At 51.7% G+C, this 19,334-nt stretch overlaps 1 protein-coding gene across 1 annotated transcript; it reads left to right on the top strand.

Annotated features, from left to right (window-relative positions):
* The first annotated feature begins 1,063 nt into the window (after nucleotides 1-1,063).
* Nucleotides 1,064-18,920, top strand: cdh10a (cadherin 10, type 2a (T2-cadherin)). The gene is made up of 12 exons (XM_003968173.3): nucleotides 1,064-1,329; nucleotides 4,638-4,976; nucleotides 10,083-10,377; nucleotides 11,358-11,477; nucleotides 12,656-12,823; nucleotides 12,915-13,096; nucleotides 13,566-13,819; nucleotides 14,386-14,522; nucleotides 14,599-14,720; nucleotides 15,618-15,726; nucleotides 15,809-16,060; nucleotides 17,686-18,920. Exons 2-12 carry the CDS (start codon nucleotides 4,770-4,772, stop codon nucleotides 18,174-18,176), a joined length of 2,337 nt encoding a protein of 778 aa, XP_003968222.1. The 5' UTR covers nucleotides 1,064-1,329; nucleotides 4,638-4,769; the 3' UTR covers nucleotides 18,177-18,920.
* The last annotated feature ends 414 nt before the right edge of the window (nucleotides 18,921-19,334 follow it).

The raw sequence follows: 19,334 nt of genomic DNA, 5'->3' as shown, positions 1-19,334 counted from the left end.
AGGGAAGAGGCAAAAAACAAAAGCAAAAAAAAAAACTCTGCAGAAATTCCGATCTCGCTTTGACTCCCGACCACGTCACCTATTGCCCACCGTTGCCTACCTTCTCTATGACATCACCCCCCCCCCCCCCCCAGAGGGTACCCATCTCAATAAAGACAGAATAACGGTTACTTCCCATCCTCATTTTCCTGAGTGGGAACGTTCAGCCATCAGAAGCTTCAGCGGGAATCTCAATGCAAAGACGATATATTTATACTGTGATGATTGAGTGGACATCAAACACTCCCCCCCCACCCCACCAGTCCTGACTGAATTAAAATTCCATGCCGTCTGCGACAGCTCCGACTGTATGGAGACGGATTGATATGCATCCAACATGGAGCGTGTAATGAGGAGAGATGACGGAGCGCCTGGACTTTACGTGCACCTGCCACACAGTGGCGGCCAAGTCAGCCAGAGAGGCTCCGAGATGAAGATAAACGGGGCAAAAAGCAGCCCCCCCCACCACACACACACACACACACACACGAACACACAGCGGCCCTCGCTGCAGGGCTGATTTACAAGTTATGGGCCTTTTCCCCTTCGTTCCACCCGCAGTGGAAACAGAGATTAGACCGTCCGCCCGTCCGTCGGAGCCGTGTTGTTTTGGGCCACGGAGACTCACACGGAGAATGAAAAGAGGGCTTCCAAGCAACCGCCCCCTTCTTCAGCCTCCCTGCTTTCACCATTCCACAGTCAACTGATGCTCACTGGGACGTAAGGGCATTACCCCCCCATCCCCATCCTATTTTTTCCTCCGCTTTTCTTCTTTTCTTTGCCTGCGTCTCTCTTTATCGCCAACTTGTGAATGGCAGCCAATGGGGGCAGAGTCGCCTCGGCTTCAGCCTCTGTGACATCCACCGCCAGGAGTGATGCACGGCTAGAGGAAGACGGAGGAGGAGGGGACAGCCAGAGAGGGGAGTGGGGGGGGGGGGGGGAGGCAGGAGACAAGAGAGAAACAGAGAAGAGATGATAGGGGAAACGTGTAGAGGAGAGAAGGGAGAGAAGCCAGGGAGGAGAACTGGTGCGAGGGAGGGCGCAGAGAGAGAGGAGCATAGAATGAGTGAGGCAGAGCAGGCAGGAGGCTCTCTCTCTCTCGCTCTCTCTCTCTCTCTCTCTCTCTAACGCACACACACTCTCCCATACACACTCTCCCAGCTGTGCTGTTGTCAGTCCCGGAATGTACGCGCTGCCGCGAAGAGTCGCATCCTCCGCCGCCGAGCGCCGCTGAGGAGCAGGAGCGGAGCCGCTGAATCGCGCATGGATGCTGAGCTCTGAAAATCAAAGGTAAGAGCTTTTCCCACTCTTTTTTCTGAAACGCACACTTCGGATGGAGCCCGCCTGCAGCCGCCCCGGGCTCCCATCCGCCGCCCGCGCGGCGGCAGAAGGCGCACGAGCGCGGCGCCGCGCGAATCTGCAAAGTGTCACAAGTCCACGGGGGTTGATAAGTGCGAAATGAACTGAGGCGAGGGGCCATTTCAAGGCTCCTCCACCCCGTAATTCGAATTTGCCTTGTTTATTTATTCATGCACTAGATGTGCGGGAGTGAACGCGGCTGCGTGCAGCCGAGCCAGGCTGCTCCTCGCCTCTGCCGCAACTTAAGCATCGCCGAAGCCTGCTTTGACTTTCTTCGAACGGCCGTGCGGAAATTCACAAGTTGCCACTTGAGGACATTTACGGATTTCTGTTGTGGACGGGGAAGTGAGCCGGCGCACCTCTGCGAGTACAGAATTCCCTGTGCCAGCCCACGTACGCACATGCGCCGCATACATGCACGCCTTTAGGTGCGCGTGCACCTGTTGTGCGGACGCAGAAACGCTGGGCGGTGAGGCGAGAGGCAGGAAAGCTGCGGCTCGCGGATTGGACGGGGGCACCGTGGCGTTCACAGCGCCCAGGACGCCCGGAGGCGTCGGTGACGGCGTGGCCGACAGCGTCACCTGTACGCGTGCACGTCCTCCACGGCACAAACTTAATCCACCCACTCACCTCTTCCCTCCACCCCGCCCGACTCACTTTCCAGTCGCCCGTGTGCTCTGTTCCGGGTGTGTTGGCGTGCACGGGGTCGTCCACATGTAACGCTATCGTTCAGAGCAAATTAGCCACAAACGCGCTCCTTGAATTATGGTGAGACGTGGGTGACCTTTCAGCGGTAAAGAGGGAGGAAGAAAGCACACGTGCACACGCACGCACGCACGCACAGCTAGCCAGCGATAAGGGAATGAGATTAAATATGTGCAGTTGGAAAGATGGTGAAGTGGATGTTAAGAGCAGAAGCAGACAGAACAAATAATGTCGCTGTGGCTGGATCCCACCTGTGTGTGTGTGTGTGTGTGTGTGTGTGTGTGTGTGTGTGTGTGGTGGGGGTTACAACTGTGGTCTCAGCCATTTTTAAATAACGATGTAGATTTTTACAGTCGAAAGAAACCCCAAAAAAACCATTTAGAGCTTCTCAATAATAATAAAAAATGTGCGCCGTGTCCCAAAATTGCTTCGAGGACTTCAGAACACAGTGGGTAAGGCTCGCTGGGGTCTGCTGGAGCCTCAGCCCGTGCGCACAGGCTGAAGGTCTTGGGCTCCACCAAGTGGAGACTCTGCACCAGGCTGCGTCAGGCGCCTCCGCCTGCCCTCCACGCCGGATTTACGCTCGCTGCGCCCAGCAATCACTCAAGCTATCCGTCTTCCTGTCAATCACGCGGAAGTCGTCCCTTCTGCCGTGTCAGACGCAGGGTGGGTGGGGAAAAGGGCTTTAAATCTCCACTTTGGGTGTGCGTCCAAGCCCTCCACCCCCCCCCCCCCAGTAATCATGACAAGAGCTCTGTGACCTCGCGACCTCCAGGCTGCCCTCCGTCCATCTTTGTCACGTCTTTGACACCAGTAAAGGTGTCCCAGTCTGGATTTACAGCACGCGGGGGTCAGGCACCACAACAGAGCGCCATAAAAGCACCAACGCTTCCGTTTTCCAGGCCTCCATTTGTTTTCCGTTTTCCTGAATGTTTGGTGCTTCTGACGTGCTGAAAAGCTAAAAACGAAGAAGGGCTGGCCGCTACTGTCGAAGCCGCACAAAGGCCGCCGACCTTGGAGAATCAGCGCTGCACTGGGCACGCCGACCTCATCAGACCGGCTGCGGCTCAGTGCACCTGGAATTATCATCCCACAAGTCAGACAGGACTTTAACATTTTCTGATCAGCATCCGATCAAAGACATTCATCAAGGCCCGTTTCTTCCAAATGACAGAAATGGAGCACCGAGGAGCCGCTGCCAGGCTGCCTCACCACAAACATCAAAATTAGCTACTTTGGTGCTTCCTTTCCCCCTTTTCTTAAACGGCAGAGCCATATCAGCTGTCTGGAGTCTAATATAATGATAAACAGCCATTAAAGAAATAAACCCGCCTATTTCCGAGGCGGAATTTGAAGTCGAGCTTATTCAGCTGGAGTCTATAGGCTCTGGCACACACTCAGCAGGCTCTCTCATCCTTTAATGGGCTGTTTGGGAGAATTCTGAAAAGACACGCTGGCCTAATGCTTAATAAGCACGCCACATCAAAGATTAATATCCAGAATGCTATTAAAACTCAAGGACAAGCTGGAATGATAATTAGAAAATGCAATCACAAGCATCAGACTAGATTAATTGCGAGGCGGCGTTTGCTGATTTCAGGAACGAGCGTGTCACTGGTGCCGGGCTCGGGGCACGCCGGAGAAAATAACGCGTAAACGGGAAAAAACAGGCCTAAACTGCAATTTAGCACCGTATTTCATCAGCCTAAATCTAAATCAGAGCTCTTCCTGTACTCGATGTACTCGATCTGGCTTTTATTCTTTTATTTTAATATTATTTTCGGTGGACGTTTGCCTCAGCTCTGCCGGGTTGCTCTGGACCACGCCAGCATCTGTTCGTTGTGACTGTTTCTGTTTGTGTTTCTGTTTCCCCCCCCCCCACAACCCCATCGGCAGGAAATCTTGTTAGCTTAGTTATTTGATTTCCTTTCCCGAGGACCACGTCCGTTTGTTTAACGCGCTTCAGTTTCATCACAAAGGTAATTCGTTTGTGGAAAATGGGTTTGATGACATCACCGTGGAGCTGTGAACAAAAGCAACAACGCGGCCCGGGGGGCGGCGTGCGTGCGTGTCCCCGGGGTGCACGCTCTGCACCTGGACACCTACTAAGCGGGCTTCAGGAAGGTGGGATTTATTTGGGTCTAGTGTTGGAAAACAAAACAAAATTCATAATTTGGAAAGGTTGGTGAGTCAGCAGGATCCAGAAGGAGGAGGGGGTGTGTGTGTGTGTGTGTGTGTGTGTGTGTGTGTATGGGTGTGTGTGTTTGTCTCTGTGACGTGTAACTAGCGTAGCGACGTTGGCTTCTTTAATGACTAATATGCGGAGAGCCGGAACGTGGCAGCACTCCCTTTTTCCAGGCTGTTGCTGCTGCCGGGTTGAAGTTCCGAACGTCAACTCACATCAGCGCTGAGAGATGCTGGATTTTTAGATACGTTTCATTCTCAGCAGCACTTCCCGACGCTGCTGCCCTAAAATGTGTCGTGTTGGTCCCACCGCCGTCTCAGTTTTTGACCGGCTTTTCCTCTTTTTCCAGGCTTCCCAAGGAACTCGAAGTAAGGAATACAATGCATGCTCGGGTGACACTGCCCTCTAGTGTTCATCCCATCAGAAGCCCACTGCCATAAGTCCAAAATCATCCAAGACCTCTCCCACCTGATTGGATACCATGATAGCCAATCAGATTCTGCTCCTGTTGACGCTCTCCATGCTGGGGCCCAGCAACGCCATGCCTTTCACGCCTGGGAATATAGGGAAACTGTTTGGGATGGAGGGCGATGGAAGGATTCTTCAGAGGTCCAAACGCGGATGGATGTGGAATCAATTCTTTCTCCTTGAGGAATACACAGGAAACGACCACCAGTATGTGGGCAAGGTATGGGGTCCACACACACACACACACACACACACACACACACACACACGCACACACACACACAACAGAGAAGCGTTTGCCATCACTGACGAACAGCAGGGCAGACGGAAGGAGAGCGTCCACGCTTCCTCCTGTCTTTTCCATTACGCTGCTGGTTCGGAGAAGAATGTGGGATTTTATCAGAGTCAAAGTTTCATTGATTTACTCTTGGCCAGGCGCCATCAGTGCTAAAATAGTCTCATTGTTCATCAAAAAACCAAAATGGAGGCCGACGAGGTCATTTTCATCGGACAAGCTGCGAATATTCAGACACGAACCGAGCGGGCGGGTGGCATTTAAGCATTTTTCTGTTTTCTTTCTAGTTTTTAGTTGTTTATTTACACCAGGTGTGTTCTCACCATGTCGACTCTGCTGCCCCCTGCTGGACAGATTAAACGGTTTTCGGCGAGTCCGGTCGAGGGTTAGTTGAGGGTTCAGGGCGACAGGCCGCCGCAGATGAGAGGAATAAAAGCGAACATATGAGACTGTTTTGGCATTTTAAGAGATAAAGATAGCAAATATCACTCCGGCGCCGCAGAATCTGTGCGCGTGATTCGGCGCGTGCGTTTGCGTGAATGTATTTTTAGTAGCTCTGACAGACCAAATAAGATGAACGATGGATGAGGTCACGGCCGACATCCAGAACTACAAAACAGGCAGACAGCTTAAACCAGCCTCGGGCGGCGGAACAATGGCTGGAGTTGTTTTTGAGAGACACTTTCCTCTTCAGAATGAGGACGACCCCCCCACCCCCCACCCTCTGCACCAACCCGGATCTGAGGGCGTCTCGTCAGCTCACCCGCGCTAACACTTTAAAGACAGGTGTGATGAGAAACGCTCGCGTTATCAAGCGGAAGGAGGGAAATGAGGTGGCTGTCGACAGCCAATTTTCTCAAAGGAAGCCGGCTTTCATCGCACACCTCATCCTCGGGAGTAAACAAGTGTCTTGTCGGAGGCTGAGGAGGGGAATATGACAACTTCTGCTGCAACCATCATGGTGATGCCGCGACGCCGAAGACGCAGCAAAAATAAATGGGATGCGCAGAGTGGGAGGAGAGGGGAGAAAACATATCAATCAGGAGGGCAGATCAGATTCACCTCCTTGTGCTGTGAAGGCTCAGCAAGGAAAAACAGGGAGTGGAGAAGAAACTGATGCGTTGGTGACTCGGAAGATTTCACGGGGATCATTGATGGTGTTTGGCATCCGGCTTCTGCCAGCTTTACATTCGCCCGTCCCCCTCGTTCCGCCTCCATCCGATAGAATCTTTCTCATTTGAAAGTGTCGCCAAACCCAGAGAGTTTGGGGAGCGTTGCAGCCGCCCCCACCCAGCCGAAAGAGCCCCCAGCGTCCACCACCTGGGTGATGGCGCCGATGCACTCCGCTAGAAATGTGACGGCGTGGGGCTGGTTGCGATATTTGCCGGGTTTATTATTTATCCATCCATTCAATCTCTCGGACAGGACAGCTGGAAAACAGTCACGTCCAAAGCAAAATAATGATACCAGGAATAAAGGGGGGGGGGGGCGACTAATGGGCGCAGAAAAGAGAGGAATCAATAAAATGGTTAGAAAGAAAAAGGTGCAAAACAAGGCTGCAGATTGGAAGAGCAGATTGTTGGGTGGGGGGGGGGGGGCAAAGAGGGAGAACCATCACTAAATGGAAAAAGCACTTTCATGGCCAGCACAAAGCCATCAAAGCCTTGATGGTTTTCCTCATAAAGATCATTTAATGGCCTTGGCGGCGCACTGTGGGAGACCTTGTTTATTTCACATCCAATCAAGCCCCTCCAATCAGCCCCCACACACTCGCTCACTGTCACTTGAGCTTGATTCCTTGATTACGGCAATCAGATTTGATGTAAAGGATAGTCGCCCGGCTCCCGCTCCGAGTCGAAGCCCCGTAATAAACGTGCCGCTCGCCGGACCGCTCAAAAAAGGGGCGCAGCGCTCCCCGCTGGCGGCTGCTGAGCGACACCTAGCGCAAAGAACGGGAAAAAAAAGACGATAAGAAAAACAGCAACGAGAGAAAAGACGGGGCACCGGCGGACCAGGCGCGGCGTTCCATGAATGCAAACGCGCCGCCGCTTTCAAGCCTCGAATCTCATTTTAACTGATTTCCACGAGGCCGTTAATGAGCGCGCGCGGCGGCGGCGTGCGGCTCCGCTGCCCTACTTCTTAAGCGGGGCTGTGAAGCGCCAACACTCGCAATGCTGAGCAATACAATGGCAAACTTTGAACCGAGGAGCATCGCGCCGCCGTGTTTGAAGTCAACCAAATCCCATTAACTGCCTGCCACACTGCATTGTCTTGTAAAGAGTGCGGGCTGCGCAGAATTAGAATATTCCAACTTCTCCCACTTTGTTGTATTAATGCGCTGCCAATATGTATCCTTGAGACGCTGCACAATTCAGCCACGTGCGGAATTCTGCAGTCATTGTCGCTACAGAGCGGGCTAGCTCCCATAACTGAGCACCTTTGCGTAGACTTCTACATTAGATGACTGCTCCTGTCGTCCTTTTTCCTGTCTTGAGAGACGGAGGAAGCGAGAGAGCAGGAGTAATTATTCTGTATCCGTCCTACTCTCTACTTTGCTATCTCCTCTGTGCAGCAGTGGGCAATGCTTACCGGAGACCTGACAAGAATTGCCAATGGTTTTGCTCATTTGCCGACAATTCCTCAGTGTTTGTGCGAGGCGATTTAACTCATCAAGGCGCTCTTCTGTGCTTGCGTTGCAAGGCCTTGAAAAGGCTGTATTAGTGCTGCAAGGCCTTGAAAGGGAGAGCCAGTAAATCTCTGCAAACGCCGCTAGCTCGTGCTGACATTTGATTTTGTCACAACGGCGCGCTGCACTCGTCGGGGATGCGAATGCCGTGTTTGCAGTAACTGCGCACAAGGGTGGATTTTGGGACGGTATAATAGAGGCCGGCTCCTGGCATCCGTAGGTAAATCTCCTCTATTGCTGATGCATCTCAAGGAGATTAAACCCTGCTGTCGTGCACAGAGCCGTCTCACTCGGGGAACACGGCTGAAACATATATTTGGTTGTGAAATATGTTCGAGCCGGAGCTCTTACACGGCGTGCAGAAGCAGGCCATCGCTCCGCGGCAGCTTATTGGCTGAGATCCAGGTTATGCTATAGATCACTCCCTGGGACGCTAGCGTTAGCTACGTGGCTAACTGAGCTCGAGATGCACTGTTGTGCAGAAGAGGCGCCGCGCTCCGTGTCATCCCCTGGCGCTCCAGAGCAACTGCGCTGGCATCAGTTTTACTCTGCTTCACCAACAAGTCGAGTCGTCTTTCCATCCGCTATTCCGTAAATCACGGAGAGAAAACTAGAGCGTGTTCCCTCTATAAAATACAAGACGGGACCGTTCCACACAATGACTCTGATGATTGATGGGCCGGCTGCATGCCCAGATATTTCAGACTGATAAAGATCGGCTGTGCCTGACAGAATTAAACCTGCTCTCGAGGGAGGAAAATATAAGGCCACAGTGGGTTGGACAATTTAAAGGGGTTGAAAAACGTAATATTTCATTTCCTCCCAGCTTCAAATCTCAAGCTTTTCAGTGATCCTTCAGCAACCTCTGCGTTTGATTGTTAGACATTTATCCACCTCAGTGATGAAGCACCTCACGCAGATGCAGTGTCTCAGCGCGAAGAGGTGATTGGCGTTTCCTTTTAGTGGCTGTGAATGTGCACAGTAAAGGCATGAAATCAATTTGAATACAAAAATCCATAAACACTCTCATGCTTGCCTAAAATTAGCATGTAATCAATAGCCGCCGCCGCAGCGGGTTTCGTGAAAATGAGGCGTTTTGGACAAGTGGGGACAGAATTTATATTCATTTAGAACGACAAAGCACAAAAATCTATGTGAAAACGGAAGTTCTCCTTTAAAGACTTTGGATAATGGACAGTATTTTCATATGGAATTCACTGCGTGTTATTCATGTGATCTTGACAGCATCTTGTCTCCGCACGCCTCCCTCTTTTCCTTTATTCTTCCTGGGAACAGCTAACTGGCAATAAAGTTTGGATTTCCACTTAAATCTGTTGTGTTGACATCAGTCTCCCAACTGTCGGGAAATAATTAGCGCTCTCCCAGCGTGCCGACATTAATATTAATAAGCTGCTGATGTACATTCGGTGTCCTTAACGTCGTGTTGTTTAAAATGCAAACTGGAGAGATGGTGCTTGAGATGTATCTGCCGGCACACCCGGCGCGCTAATGAGAACCAAAAATCAAGGGTCTGTCACAGGAAGGCGCCATTACTCCTCCGTGATGCATCGGGCCTCTCCAAGGTGATGGATAGGTCAGAGGTGACTAATTTTAGGAATTGTTGCTGTAGGTCAGGCTGGCGCTCATTTTTCAAAGGGGCAATTTCAAAGAAAATTCTCAGACTAATTTGATCCGAACTAATGGAATATGTCGCGCTTGACGTGGTGGCCGCCGGGGTAATGTTCTGCTCTTAGATTCCTCTCCGGGTTTACGAGATCTCCGAAGATACGGCGGGGGAGGTGGGGCAACAGGCATTCATTAAACCCGTATGAAATCCTTAAACAGGATTTCTGCTGATGCTAACATGCTAGCATTGCTGCTCGCAAAGTGGTTGCAAGAGCGTGGGGGAGAAAAATGAGTGATCTCTATTTGTAGTGAAAACCCTGGTCCATGGCCAGCACTTCCTTAAATCCAATATCAGAAAAAGGCTCCGTATTTCTAAAGAGCTGCTGGTGTCACTACTCATCAAGGACCCCTATTGTGAACAGGTACGATCCAAAGGGAGACGACGGTGTGATATCGATGAGGAGCCCTAATGAGATGACAGATGGGGCGCCGTCGAGGCTCAGAGTCATCATTTCCATAACCCTCCGTGAACGCTTGAGTCCACATGAGCAATCTGCCGCGTTTCAGACGCCAGATTCTTTCAAGAATAACCCAGTAATGTTCTCAGGGAACTCCAGAGTTCCCAGTCCAACTGCCCATTAAGATGGCGTCCGCATCCCTTCACCTTCCACACAGATTGTGAAATATAGATGATTGATGATGATTATTTTTTATTCCAGCTGCATTCCAACATGGACAAAGGCAATGGCAACGTCAGGTACGTTCTGACCGGAGACGGGGCGGGCACCTTGTTCCTCATCGACGAGAAGTCCGGCGACATCCACGCCACCAAGAGGCTGGACAGGGAGGAGAAGGCCATGTACACCCTCAACGCAAAGGTGTTGGACCGAAACACCAACGCGGAGCTGGAGCCCGACACGGAATTCAACATCAAAATCCACGACATCAACGACAACGCGCCCAAGTTCTCAAAGGAAATTTACTTCGCCAGCGTCCCCGAGATGTCTGACGTCGGTGAGCAAGTAAAAGCAGGGCGTCCGGGGCGTTCCTGAAGAGGGAACCCGCGTCGCCTTCCTCCTCTCTGCACCGTGTCATTTCTTTTCTGGGGTTCATTAGGCATTCAGAACAAAGGAAAGCATTTGGTATTTAAACAGCAGAGACGGAGCGGAGATCGGAACAGTTCTGCCAATTAAAGACTCGCTTCATCGAGCGCGGCCTGTAAAGATGACGCAAACAACTCGAAATCAACCCCTAATTACGCAAGAACTAATGAATAAGTAGGCACCCTCGAGGGTGAATCGTTGTTTACTGGTGACAGACAACAGGATCGCCAGGATCTCCCGGCTGATCCCAGACTGATGAAAGGGTGGAGCCGGGTTAAACGGTACTCATCTCAGAACTAATAACCTGCTTTATATTTTTAGACAGAACGTGCGGGTTAATAAAGGCAGCCAGCCGTGAAATATCAGCAGCTCCCTTTTCCACCGACAGTGCAGCGACTAAGTGGGACAGATGTTCCAGGGCTCATTAGCATGCGCGGAGACGGTCCGACACAAACTGGGCCCGGCAGAGGTCCTCTGAATGCCAAGGACAGTGTTTGCAGCGCGGCGCTGCTGGAACACTCGGGTGGATTATCCACGACTTAATGTCGGAGCGACGCCGCGAAGAGATGTGAGAGGAAGTGAGCTTTGGCCTTAAATGTGTGCGCTAATATTGTTATTCCCCGGGGGGGGGCGGCAGGGGACGCGGGATAGCTCACGCGCTTTAGGAATGGTGGCGGTGCTGGGAAAAGGTTAAAATCCTAACAGGCTGGTAAGGTGACACGACGGTCACATTATGTAAAGGATGCTAATTAGCTCAGATTTGTTAGCCTAAAGGCCAAATTGGCCGATTTCTCTTATTTCATTGATTCCGTCGCAGCTTGTCGTCTTGAGTGGTGCGGAATTTTGACGCTGCGCTGCTGTTTAACGCGACTTTCCGTGTTCTCTGGGCAGGCACGACTGTTGTCACCATCACTGCGAGCGACGCCGACGATCAGACGTACGGGAACAGCGCCAAGCTGGTCTACAGCATTCTGCAGGGACAGCCCTACTTCTCCGTGGACTCTGAAAACGGTGAGCCCAATTTGACAGGAACGACGCATCTTTTCCCTCCGGAACGACGTCGCTACAAAAGGAAGTTTTGAAGCGTACAGGAATAGGGCAGCAGAAACGCTGCATTCAAGGGCAACACAAACCCAGTAAGAATCTAGTTCAGGGCGTGTGTCGCGGGACAACAAATGAAACTCCCAGATACTCCCAGCTAACCAGTGCACGAGCAGTCTTCACCCGCGGGTGAACGCCAGTTGGGCTTGACGTGGAAAGGCCATAATCCCAGCGGACAGCCGGATGTCCAGTTAGCTCGCCCCCTGTTCACAAGGCCCGTCGGCCTATCAAAATGTCTGTAATCCAGTATTCCTGTCAGATGAACGGACACGTTGCAAGGATAATAATTACATGGTTCAGCGGGCTTGTGCAGGCGCCGCCGCAGCCCTCCGCTCCGGACCAATCACTCCGAACTCTGCGAGCTGTCAGAGGAAAAAAGAGGCCCTAATGCAGGAGTTAGAGCACCAAGTGCTGACTTTAAAGGAAAGAACTGAAATTAAAGGCGGGAAAGGAACAAAAATGAGCTTCAAAAGTGTCAGGGGGAGGACCCGAGGGCCTTTCAGCTAAGATTTCAGGCAGCTGAAGCCAGCTCTTCCAGCGCGCTCCCACCTTTGCACGTGTGTTTTCCTGCTGTTTACGTGTGCAAACTGGCATTTTGCGTGTTTTTCCCTTCTAAAAAACAACTTTCCACAAATCACGAGGAGCCGGTGTGCGTCAGAGCTGGGGGGGGGGGGGGGGGGGGGGGGGTGAAATGAAAGAAACCTTAGCCGTTGTCCACGTTAGCATTTGTACCGCCGTTTCAGAGCCACAGACTCTGCCCATTTAGGCGGCAGCCATCTTATTTGCTGTTTTTCATAGAAACAAGGACAGCAGGATTTAACAACCAGGGGAGATGAATGCGCCCCCACAGCAGGGAGGGCCCTTAAGGTTGCACTTTCATTTAGACATCAGATATCATTTTCCTTGAAGTACTACAAAAGGAGATAAATCCAAATGAGGGGCAGCGTGGTCCCTCTGAATTCCATATAAAACAGAGCTATGTATGTTTCGGATTCACAGAGGAAACAAAAATGTCCCCACAAGCCAAAAACAACCAAGATGATTTGCTTTTTACAGCTGTTGTAAGTGGATCGGTCCTGGTCTTTCAGGTACCATTAAGACGGCGCTGCCTGGTATGGACCGGGAGGTCAAGGAACACTACCAGGTGGTGATCCAGGCCAAAGACATGGCAGGACAGATGGGGGGGCTTTCCGGGACCACCACGGTCAGCATCACCCTCTCCGATGTGAACGACAGCCCGCCACGGTTTGCAAACCGTAAGAGGTTTTGTTGTTTTCTCCATTTTATCGCAACAATCAGAAGCCGTCTCTTTCGCGTCGGGAAAAAGTCATTTCCGTTTTTTTCCAGATTCCTTTCGCGTAACCACGCCCGAGTCCACCGAGGTGGGCGGGGCCATCGGGCGAATCAAGGCCGACGACCCCGACGTGGGACGCAACGCTGAGATGGAATACAGCATCGTGGGGGGGCACGACATATTCAACATCGTCACCGACCAGAAGACGCAGGAAGGAGTCATCGTCATCAAAAAGGTGCAGTTTGTGGACACACCAACACACTCGTCCCATTATTCTGTCCCACCATTGTGTTGAAATTCAGTGTAAAACTGGAATAAAATACGATTCATTCAATCAAGGTTTGGCTCTTGTCACTTCATGTTTGAGTTCAAAGCGTGACTTATCTCTATTTACTTGAGCAGAACGACGGACTGGGAGCGCTTCGGTCCTCTGATAAGCTTTAATGGTTTGGCAGAGACATATGCCAGAATCATTCTTGAACCACAGTTTATTATCAGATAGTCCGAGTCCACAAAAATGAAATTATGAAGCAACCTTTGGCTCTGAAGCTGCTTTTAGTCCCCCTAAGGATTTGCAGGATCGATACTTTTCACGTGGATTTGTAACGTGGAATTGCCTAAATTGGAGGCTCCATCGGAAAATTAGAGGTTGTTTTGTGCGAAGATGCCACCTGAGAGGAGACTCGATGCGTTTCTGTCTGCAGGTGCTGGATTATGAAACCAAAAAGGACTACGAGTTCCGCGTGGAGGTGAGAAACACCTACCTCGACGCCCGGTTCATCCACGGTCTGCAGTTCAAAGATTACGCCACCGTCAGGGTGACGGTGGAGGACGTGGACGAGCCGCCCGTCTTCACCAGGAACCCCTACGTCATCGAGGTGCACGAGGACACGGCCGCCGGCAGCTTCGTTGGCGTGGTGTCGGCCAGGGACCTGGACGCCGACAGGAAAGCAGTCAAGTAAGCTGGGAAGCTGCGGCCAGTTACCGGGCAACTCACCACCAACTCATCAACCAAATCTAGTCAATTGGAATAAATCAGTGACCTCGTCAGCGGCCTAATGAGGAAGCAGAGCAGCTGTGAATAATTACACCAGGATAAATCGATAACACAAGCAACACACGGCGGGAAGTAAGAGACTCCGCCGTCTGAGCTGGAGTGTAGAAATTTGCCCGTGTGGCAGCTGCGATCCATCAGTGCCGCCATGTGCCGGCGTGGAAAAAGGGAGGAAGAAAGAGACGTGATTCATAGTTTCCCCCCCAGGTCCGTTCCCAGCGGAGGCTGGAGACAGTCGTCTGAAGTGAGCAGACACGGTTTGTTTTCAGAATTAGGCGAGCCCTCTGCCGCTCCGCAAAGTCAAAGAGGCAAATTCGCCGCCCGCCGCCGCCCCCATATGGCCGCTGCCCGACGCTGTCAGGCCACTCCTGGCTCACGGGCGCGCGCTGCATATTCAAACGCCTGTTTCCAGTTTATGTGGAAACACGAAAGGTGATAAATGAAATAACGTCTTCACATCATCCTTTCAGATACTCAATCGACCGGCACACGGATCTGGAGAGGCTGTTCAACATCGACTCCACCAACGGCACCATCACCACGCTGAAGGCCCTGGACAGGGAGATGTCCAAGTGGCACAACATCTCCGTGGTGGCCACCGAAATAAGTAATGGCTCCTTTACGCACGCCGCGCGCGTTTCTCGGCTCCGCCTCACGCTGCCTTTTTACCCCGCCCACTTCAGATAACCCGGGCCAGACCACTCGAGTGCCCGTGTTCATCAAAGTGTTGGACGTCAACGACAACGCGCCAGAGTTCGCCACGTCCTACGACACCTTCGTCTGCGAGAATGTCAAAGCTGGGCAGGTACGTCAAGCCTTAGAAATGGGTCCCTTTGGAGACCGGGACCTCATCAGAACCCACAACCGGTCCTTGACCTTATATATCTGCTAGCAAGGCCATCAACACGACTGAGTGCATTCAGGATTCGCCTTGAGCCACCTTCTGTTTCTATAGTAACGCTCCGGCTGTTAGCCACTGGTGACATCAGAGATTCTCAAGCCCGTGTTAATTGACGGAGCGTCGCCGCGATGGTATAAACAGCCCATTTGCTATGCTCAGTACCATGACACCCCCGATGCTAATCAGAGGGTTCTGCCCGTCGAATGCATCACCACGTTATCGGGTATTGATGATTCGTCAGGCCCTTCTCCGTCTCATCCATATGCAAGAGGCGCCGTTCGGTGTCAGCGACAGGAACACGTGCGCTGGCTTCACGCCGCTGCAGCGTACACGGGAAAACATCGCAAAATTAAGATGGGCGGAGCCTCCTGGCCAGTCTTTTAGGATTCCCAGACAGGGAGAATTCGCAGTCGCGAGCGCCGTTGACCTTGAGCAACGACGCACATTTCTTCTGAGGAAACGGCGGTCTGCGATCACCTGGGGTGACGACGCATTGAACGCGCACGTAGAGGGAACATTCGGGTATTAGCAAGAGCGATTTGGCATTAATCAGTTCGGGGCGTGAAGGAAGGCGAGGACGACGTGAGGTAGAGCGGCTGACATTTAATAACCTTCAGTCAAAGTCAGACTCCCGTCTTCAGGGGATTCGGCAGACAGGAAATGATATTTATGTGCATAATCACCAGAATATACTGTGTGGGGACAGACGGGAACCTGGCTGGGATGGAGACGGGGATGCTCCCGCCTCCTCCCGAGCACATGCAGCTGGAATAGTGAGGGTTGCTCTTCTTCCCCGTGCAGCTGATTCAGACAATAAGCGCCGTGGACACGGACGAACCTCAGGTGGGACACAAGTTCGTCTTTACCATCAGTCCCACCAACCCCAACTTCACGGTCGTTGACAGGGAAGGTAAGACCCGCACGCCCGTCCGTCGGGAGTCTCCGACTTTTCATCCACTTCCCGCCCCTTTTCCGGCTTTTTCCCTCCTCAGACAACACGGCCAACATCCTGACGCGGAGGGGCGGGTTCAGCCGCCGGGAGATGAGCATGTACTTCCTGCCCGTGGTGATCTCGGACAACGACTACCCCATTCAGAGCAGCACCAGCACGCTCGTGGTGCGCGTCTGCGCCTGCGACAGCCGCGGGAACATGCAGTCGTGCAGCCCCGAGGTTCTTCCCTTCTCTGAAGGCCTCACGACGGGAGCGCTGGTGGCCATTCTGCTCTGTGTCATCATCCTCCTCAGTAAGTAGTCAGACACCATATCGCCTCTAACGGAGCTCGGCTGTGGCTAGCGTGATCCGTGTCCGCGGCTACTGGTGCTAGCAACAACGTCAGCTGCTTTTTTTTCCACGCCGACCCAGGAGGCGACCTCAGAACCCCTCCAACGAAAGCAGGAGTGCTGGTATTCAGCAGAAGCCGTTGTTGTGGAACACTGCTGTGATCCTTACTTGAAATGGACCGGACCACTTGTCCTTTTCCAGTGGAAGTGTTTTTGATGTCACGGCCACAAAAACAGGGTGAGCCCAACGCTCTTAGCCCGACTCTCGAGCGAACACGGCGGGCGGACGCATGTGGATGATCCGTGTCCACGCGGGCGGACGCTGGTTTTAGGTGAAACACATAAACAAACAGATGCACTTTACGGCGCTGCTGCGTGTGCGCTAGACCGGGTCGCTCCACGTCCTAAAGCACCACTTCAGCCCTTCTAATGCATTGAGTAAAAGCCCAGAGGTCAGAGCCGAGGCCGCGTCCATCTTTGGAGCCGTTTAAAGGCAGATACGCGGCGCTCGTGATCAAGGACATACATACGAGTAATGGTTTTAACTTTCATTGAACCTCTGTGTTCCTGGTGCAGACGGGTGTTTGGACTCACTGGGGAATCAGTGTAATGCAATTTAAAAGCAGGGTAGATCAATAGAAATGTCCTCCAGGACGCCCCCCCCCAGTCCGCCCATGTGGCGAGCGTGAACCCAGTTCCTCGGCCCGTCACAGGCTGGTTAGCTACTCGGGTTTGCCATTTGATCCACGCCCTGAATTAGCTCGGAGCAGCTTTTAATTCCATCTGCTCGTCTCAACTCTAACGATCCCCGTTTCTTCCCAATTCCGCGTCAGCCAGGCCGCGGATTTCAAGAGTACCGAAGGTTAAACTCCGCTCCCTCCTCTTGAGCTAAATATCATGACATCTGCTCATTATCTGACGCTTTTCGCACTTCGGCCCCCCTGACAGACTGTCTCATTCACCTCCGTTTGACTCCGACAGGCGGGCGCTGAGCCGGAACAGCTCGGCCTATCTGCTCTTCTTCATCACAGCTCCGCCGAGCCGTCGACGCGGCGGCGGCGGCGGTCAGTCACAAACGTCCGTCAGGATTCGCTCTTAGCCCTCGCCCACACCCCCGCGGTCGAGTCACATTGAAGGCTTTGTAATTAACACCCAGGCGGGAGCCAGGTAGGCGACGCGGGTTCCTGCTGCTGCGACAGGGAAAGAACAGAAGCGGGAGCTTGGTTCGCCCTAAATGGAAGATCGCTTCCCGTTTTGCTGGGGGAATCGCGGGAGTTGCTGGAATTGCCGCAGTGCTGGAAACCCGCTCCGTCTGCGATCTCTGATCATCTGCAGCTGCTAAAAGAGGGAAGCAGGAGGGAGAAGATGGCTCTCCAGCTACTGAGCGCTCCACCAAGTGAATGTGCCATTTTTGAGTGAATCTTTAATAAAAGGAGGTGAACGCCCGGGGCGGTTTGAGGGGGTTCGTTCACGGGTTGCAAATGTGCTTCCCCTCACGCTTTTGCTTCCCAGCACTCTTTAATGCCTGACACATGTAAGGAGTCACTCAGCTCTCTCTCCCTCTGCTCTCCCCCCTGTTTTCGTACAGTGATCGTGGTTCTGTTTGCTGCCCTGAGGAGGCAGAGGAAGAAGGAGCCTCTGATCATCTCCAAAGAGGATGTCAGAGACAACGTTGTCAGCTACAACGATGAAGGGGGCGGAGAGGAGGACACTCAGGCCTTTGATATCGGCACGCTGCGCAATCCAGAGGTGATGGATGCTAACAAGCTGCGCAGGGACATCATTCCTGAAATGCTCTTTCCATTTCGGAGGACGTCACCTATAAAGGATAACACGGATGTCAGGGACTTCATAAACGGGAGGCTGCAGGAGAATGATTCCGACCCCACGGCGCCGCCCTACGACTCCCTGGCCACGTATGCTTACGAGGGCAACGGGTCGCTGGCAGAGTCCCTCAGCTCGCTGGAGTCTGCCGCCACTGAGGGGGACCACGATTACGATTACCTCAGCAACTGGGGACCGCAGTTCAAAAAGCTGGCAGAGATGTACATAGGAAAGAGTCCTGATAGAGAGACCTAGACTGAGCCCTGATGCTCTCTGCTGTTCCTTTTTTTCTGTCTGTTTCTCTAGCTAGCTAGCCAGGCAGTTGTTTGTCTAGTTAGTTAGCTAGCCAGCTAGTCGATTGTCTGTTTGCCTATCTATCAAGCTATCTCTTTTCCGTCTAGTTTGCTAGCTTGCTAGTTGACTAGTGGCCTATTTAATTCTCTAACGTGCGCGCCACAAACATTCGAGCTAAAGTTTCTTCCCGTGGATGCCGAGCGGCGGCGTAATCCTCGACAGCGTGGGGGCGGAGCATAATTCTTAAAGTTTTGATGTTTTTTGGTCATAATCAGTAAAGATGCCTTTGAATCTTAGGGTTTTTTTTTTTGTGAACAAACATGTGAACAATGTGTTTTGTAAGTGACTTGAGCGATAGTAGTATTGTACACGACACTGGATCGGGGCGGGGCAGGAATGGAGCCGAGTGGTTTTTCCAGCCACCTCCATTAAATACTGTAACTGTACAAACCGTTTTTAAATAATGGACATCATATATACTATTTGCTATATTTGTTTGACGAGCAATGTTCATGTGAGTGGTTGGTGCAGTTAATTTGTCAAACTGTGAACTCATTTCATCATATAGGTGTAATATGTTATGGAAAGTGTATGTTGTAGGAAAACTGTCATACACTGAGTTCATGCTGTTTGAATGCTGAGTCATATTGTTTTATATTTATATTTTTATACTTATTTTCTTAATAAAATGACACACCAATGTGAGCCGGTCCGTGGTTTGATTTCGGTAAGTTAGCAGTCGCTTGTGTTGTTTTAGCAACATAAGCGCTAAAGTGGGGCAAATGATCTCTTAATGCACCTTTTGTTTTCCCAGTAATGCAATAAACACAACATGCCGGGCCACTCCTCTAGAACCCACTCGGATATTTAATGGATTAAAAGCATTTTTTGATTTGTTTTCTTTAAGGGTTTTAACTTTTCATTTCTGTTTTCTCTTGCTAATAGCGGTCTTATTTTACTCTGCGCTTTCATTACCACCCTCCCAAAAAGAAATTTACAGCGTAAATTAGTTTAACAGGGCAAGATACGTAACACTTCTACCCAATGCATCGTATGTGTCTACGTGAAAAGTCCCCAATTTCAAGCGAAGCAACATGCTAACCGCTAATATGGCGAGAT

Source organism: Takifugu rubripes, chromosome 10 (assembly GCF_901000725.2).
Source record: "Takifugu rubripes chromosome 10, fTakRub1.2, whole genome shotgun sequence".
In the NCBI taxonomy this organism is placed as follows: domain Eukaryota; kingdom Metazoa; phylum Chordata; class Actinopteri; order Tetraodontiformes; family Tetraodontidae; genus Takifugu; species Takifugu rubripes.
The sequence above is the reverse complement of the archived record's forward strand: the minus strand, read 5'-3'. Positions and strand labels throughout refer to the sequence as shown.

Excerpts from the sequence above, each read along its gene's own strand:
- cdh10a (XM_003968173.3), top strand. The coding sequence starts at position 4,770 with ATGATAGCCAATCAGATTCTGCTCCTGTTGACGCTCTCCATGCTGGGG. Across the intron at positions 11,478-12,655 it reads CTCCGTGGACTCTGAAAACG|GTACCATTAAGACGGCGCTG; the intron begins GTGAGCCCAATT and ends CTGGTCTTTCAG. Across the intron at positions 15,727-15,808 it reads CACGGTCGTTGACAGGGAAG|ACAACACGGCCAACATCCTG; the intron begins GTAAGACCCGCA and ends TTCCCTCCTCAG.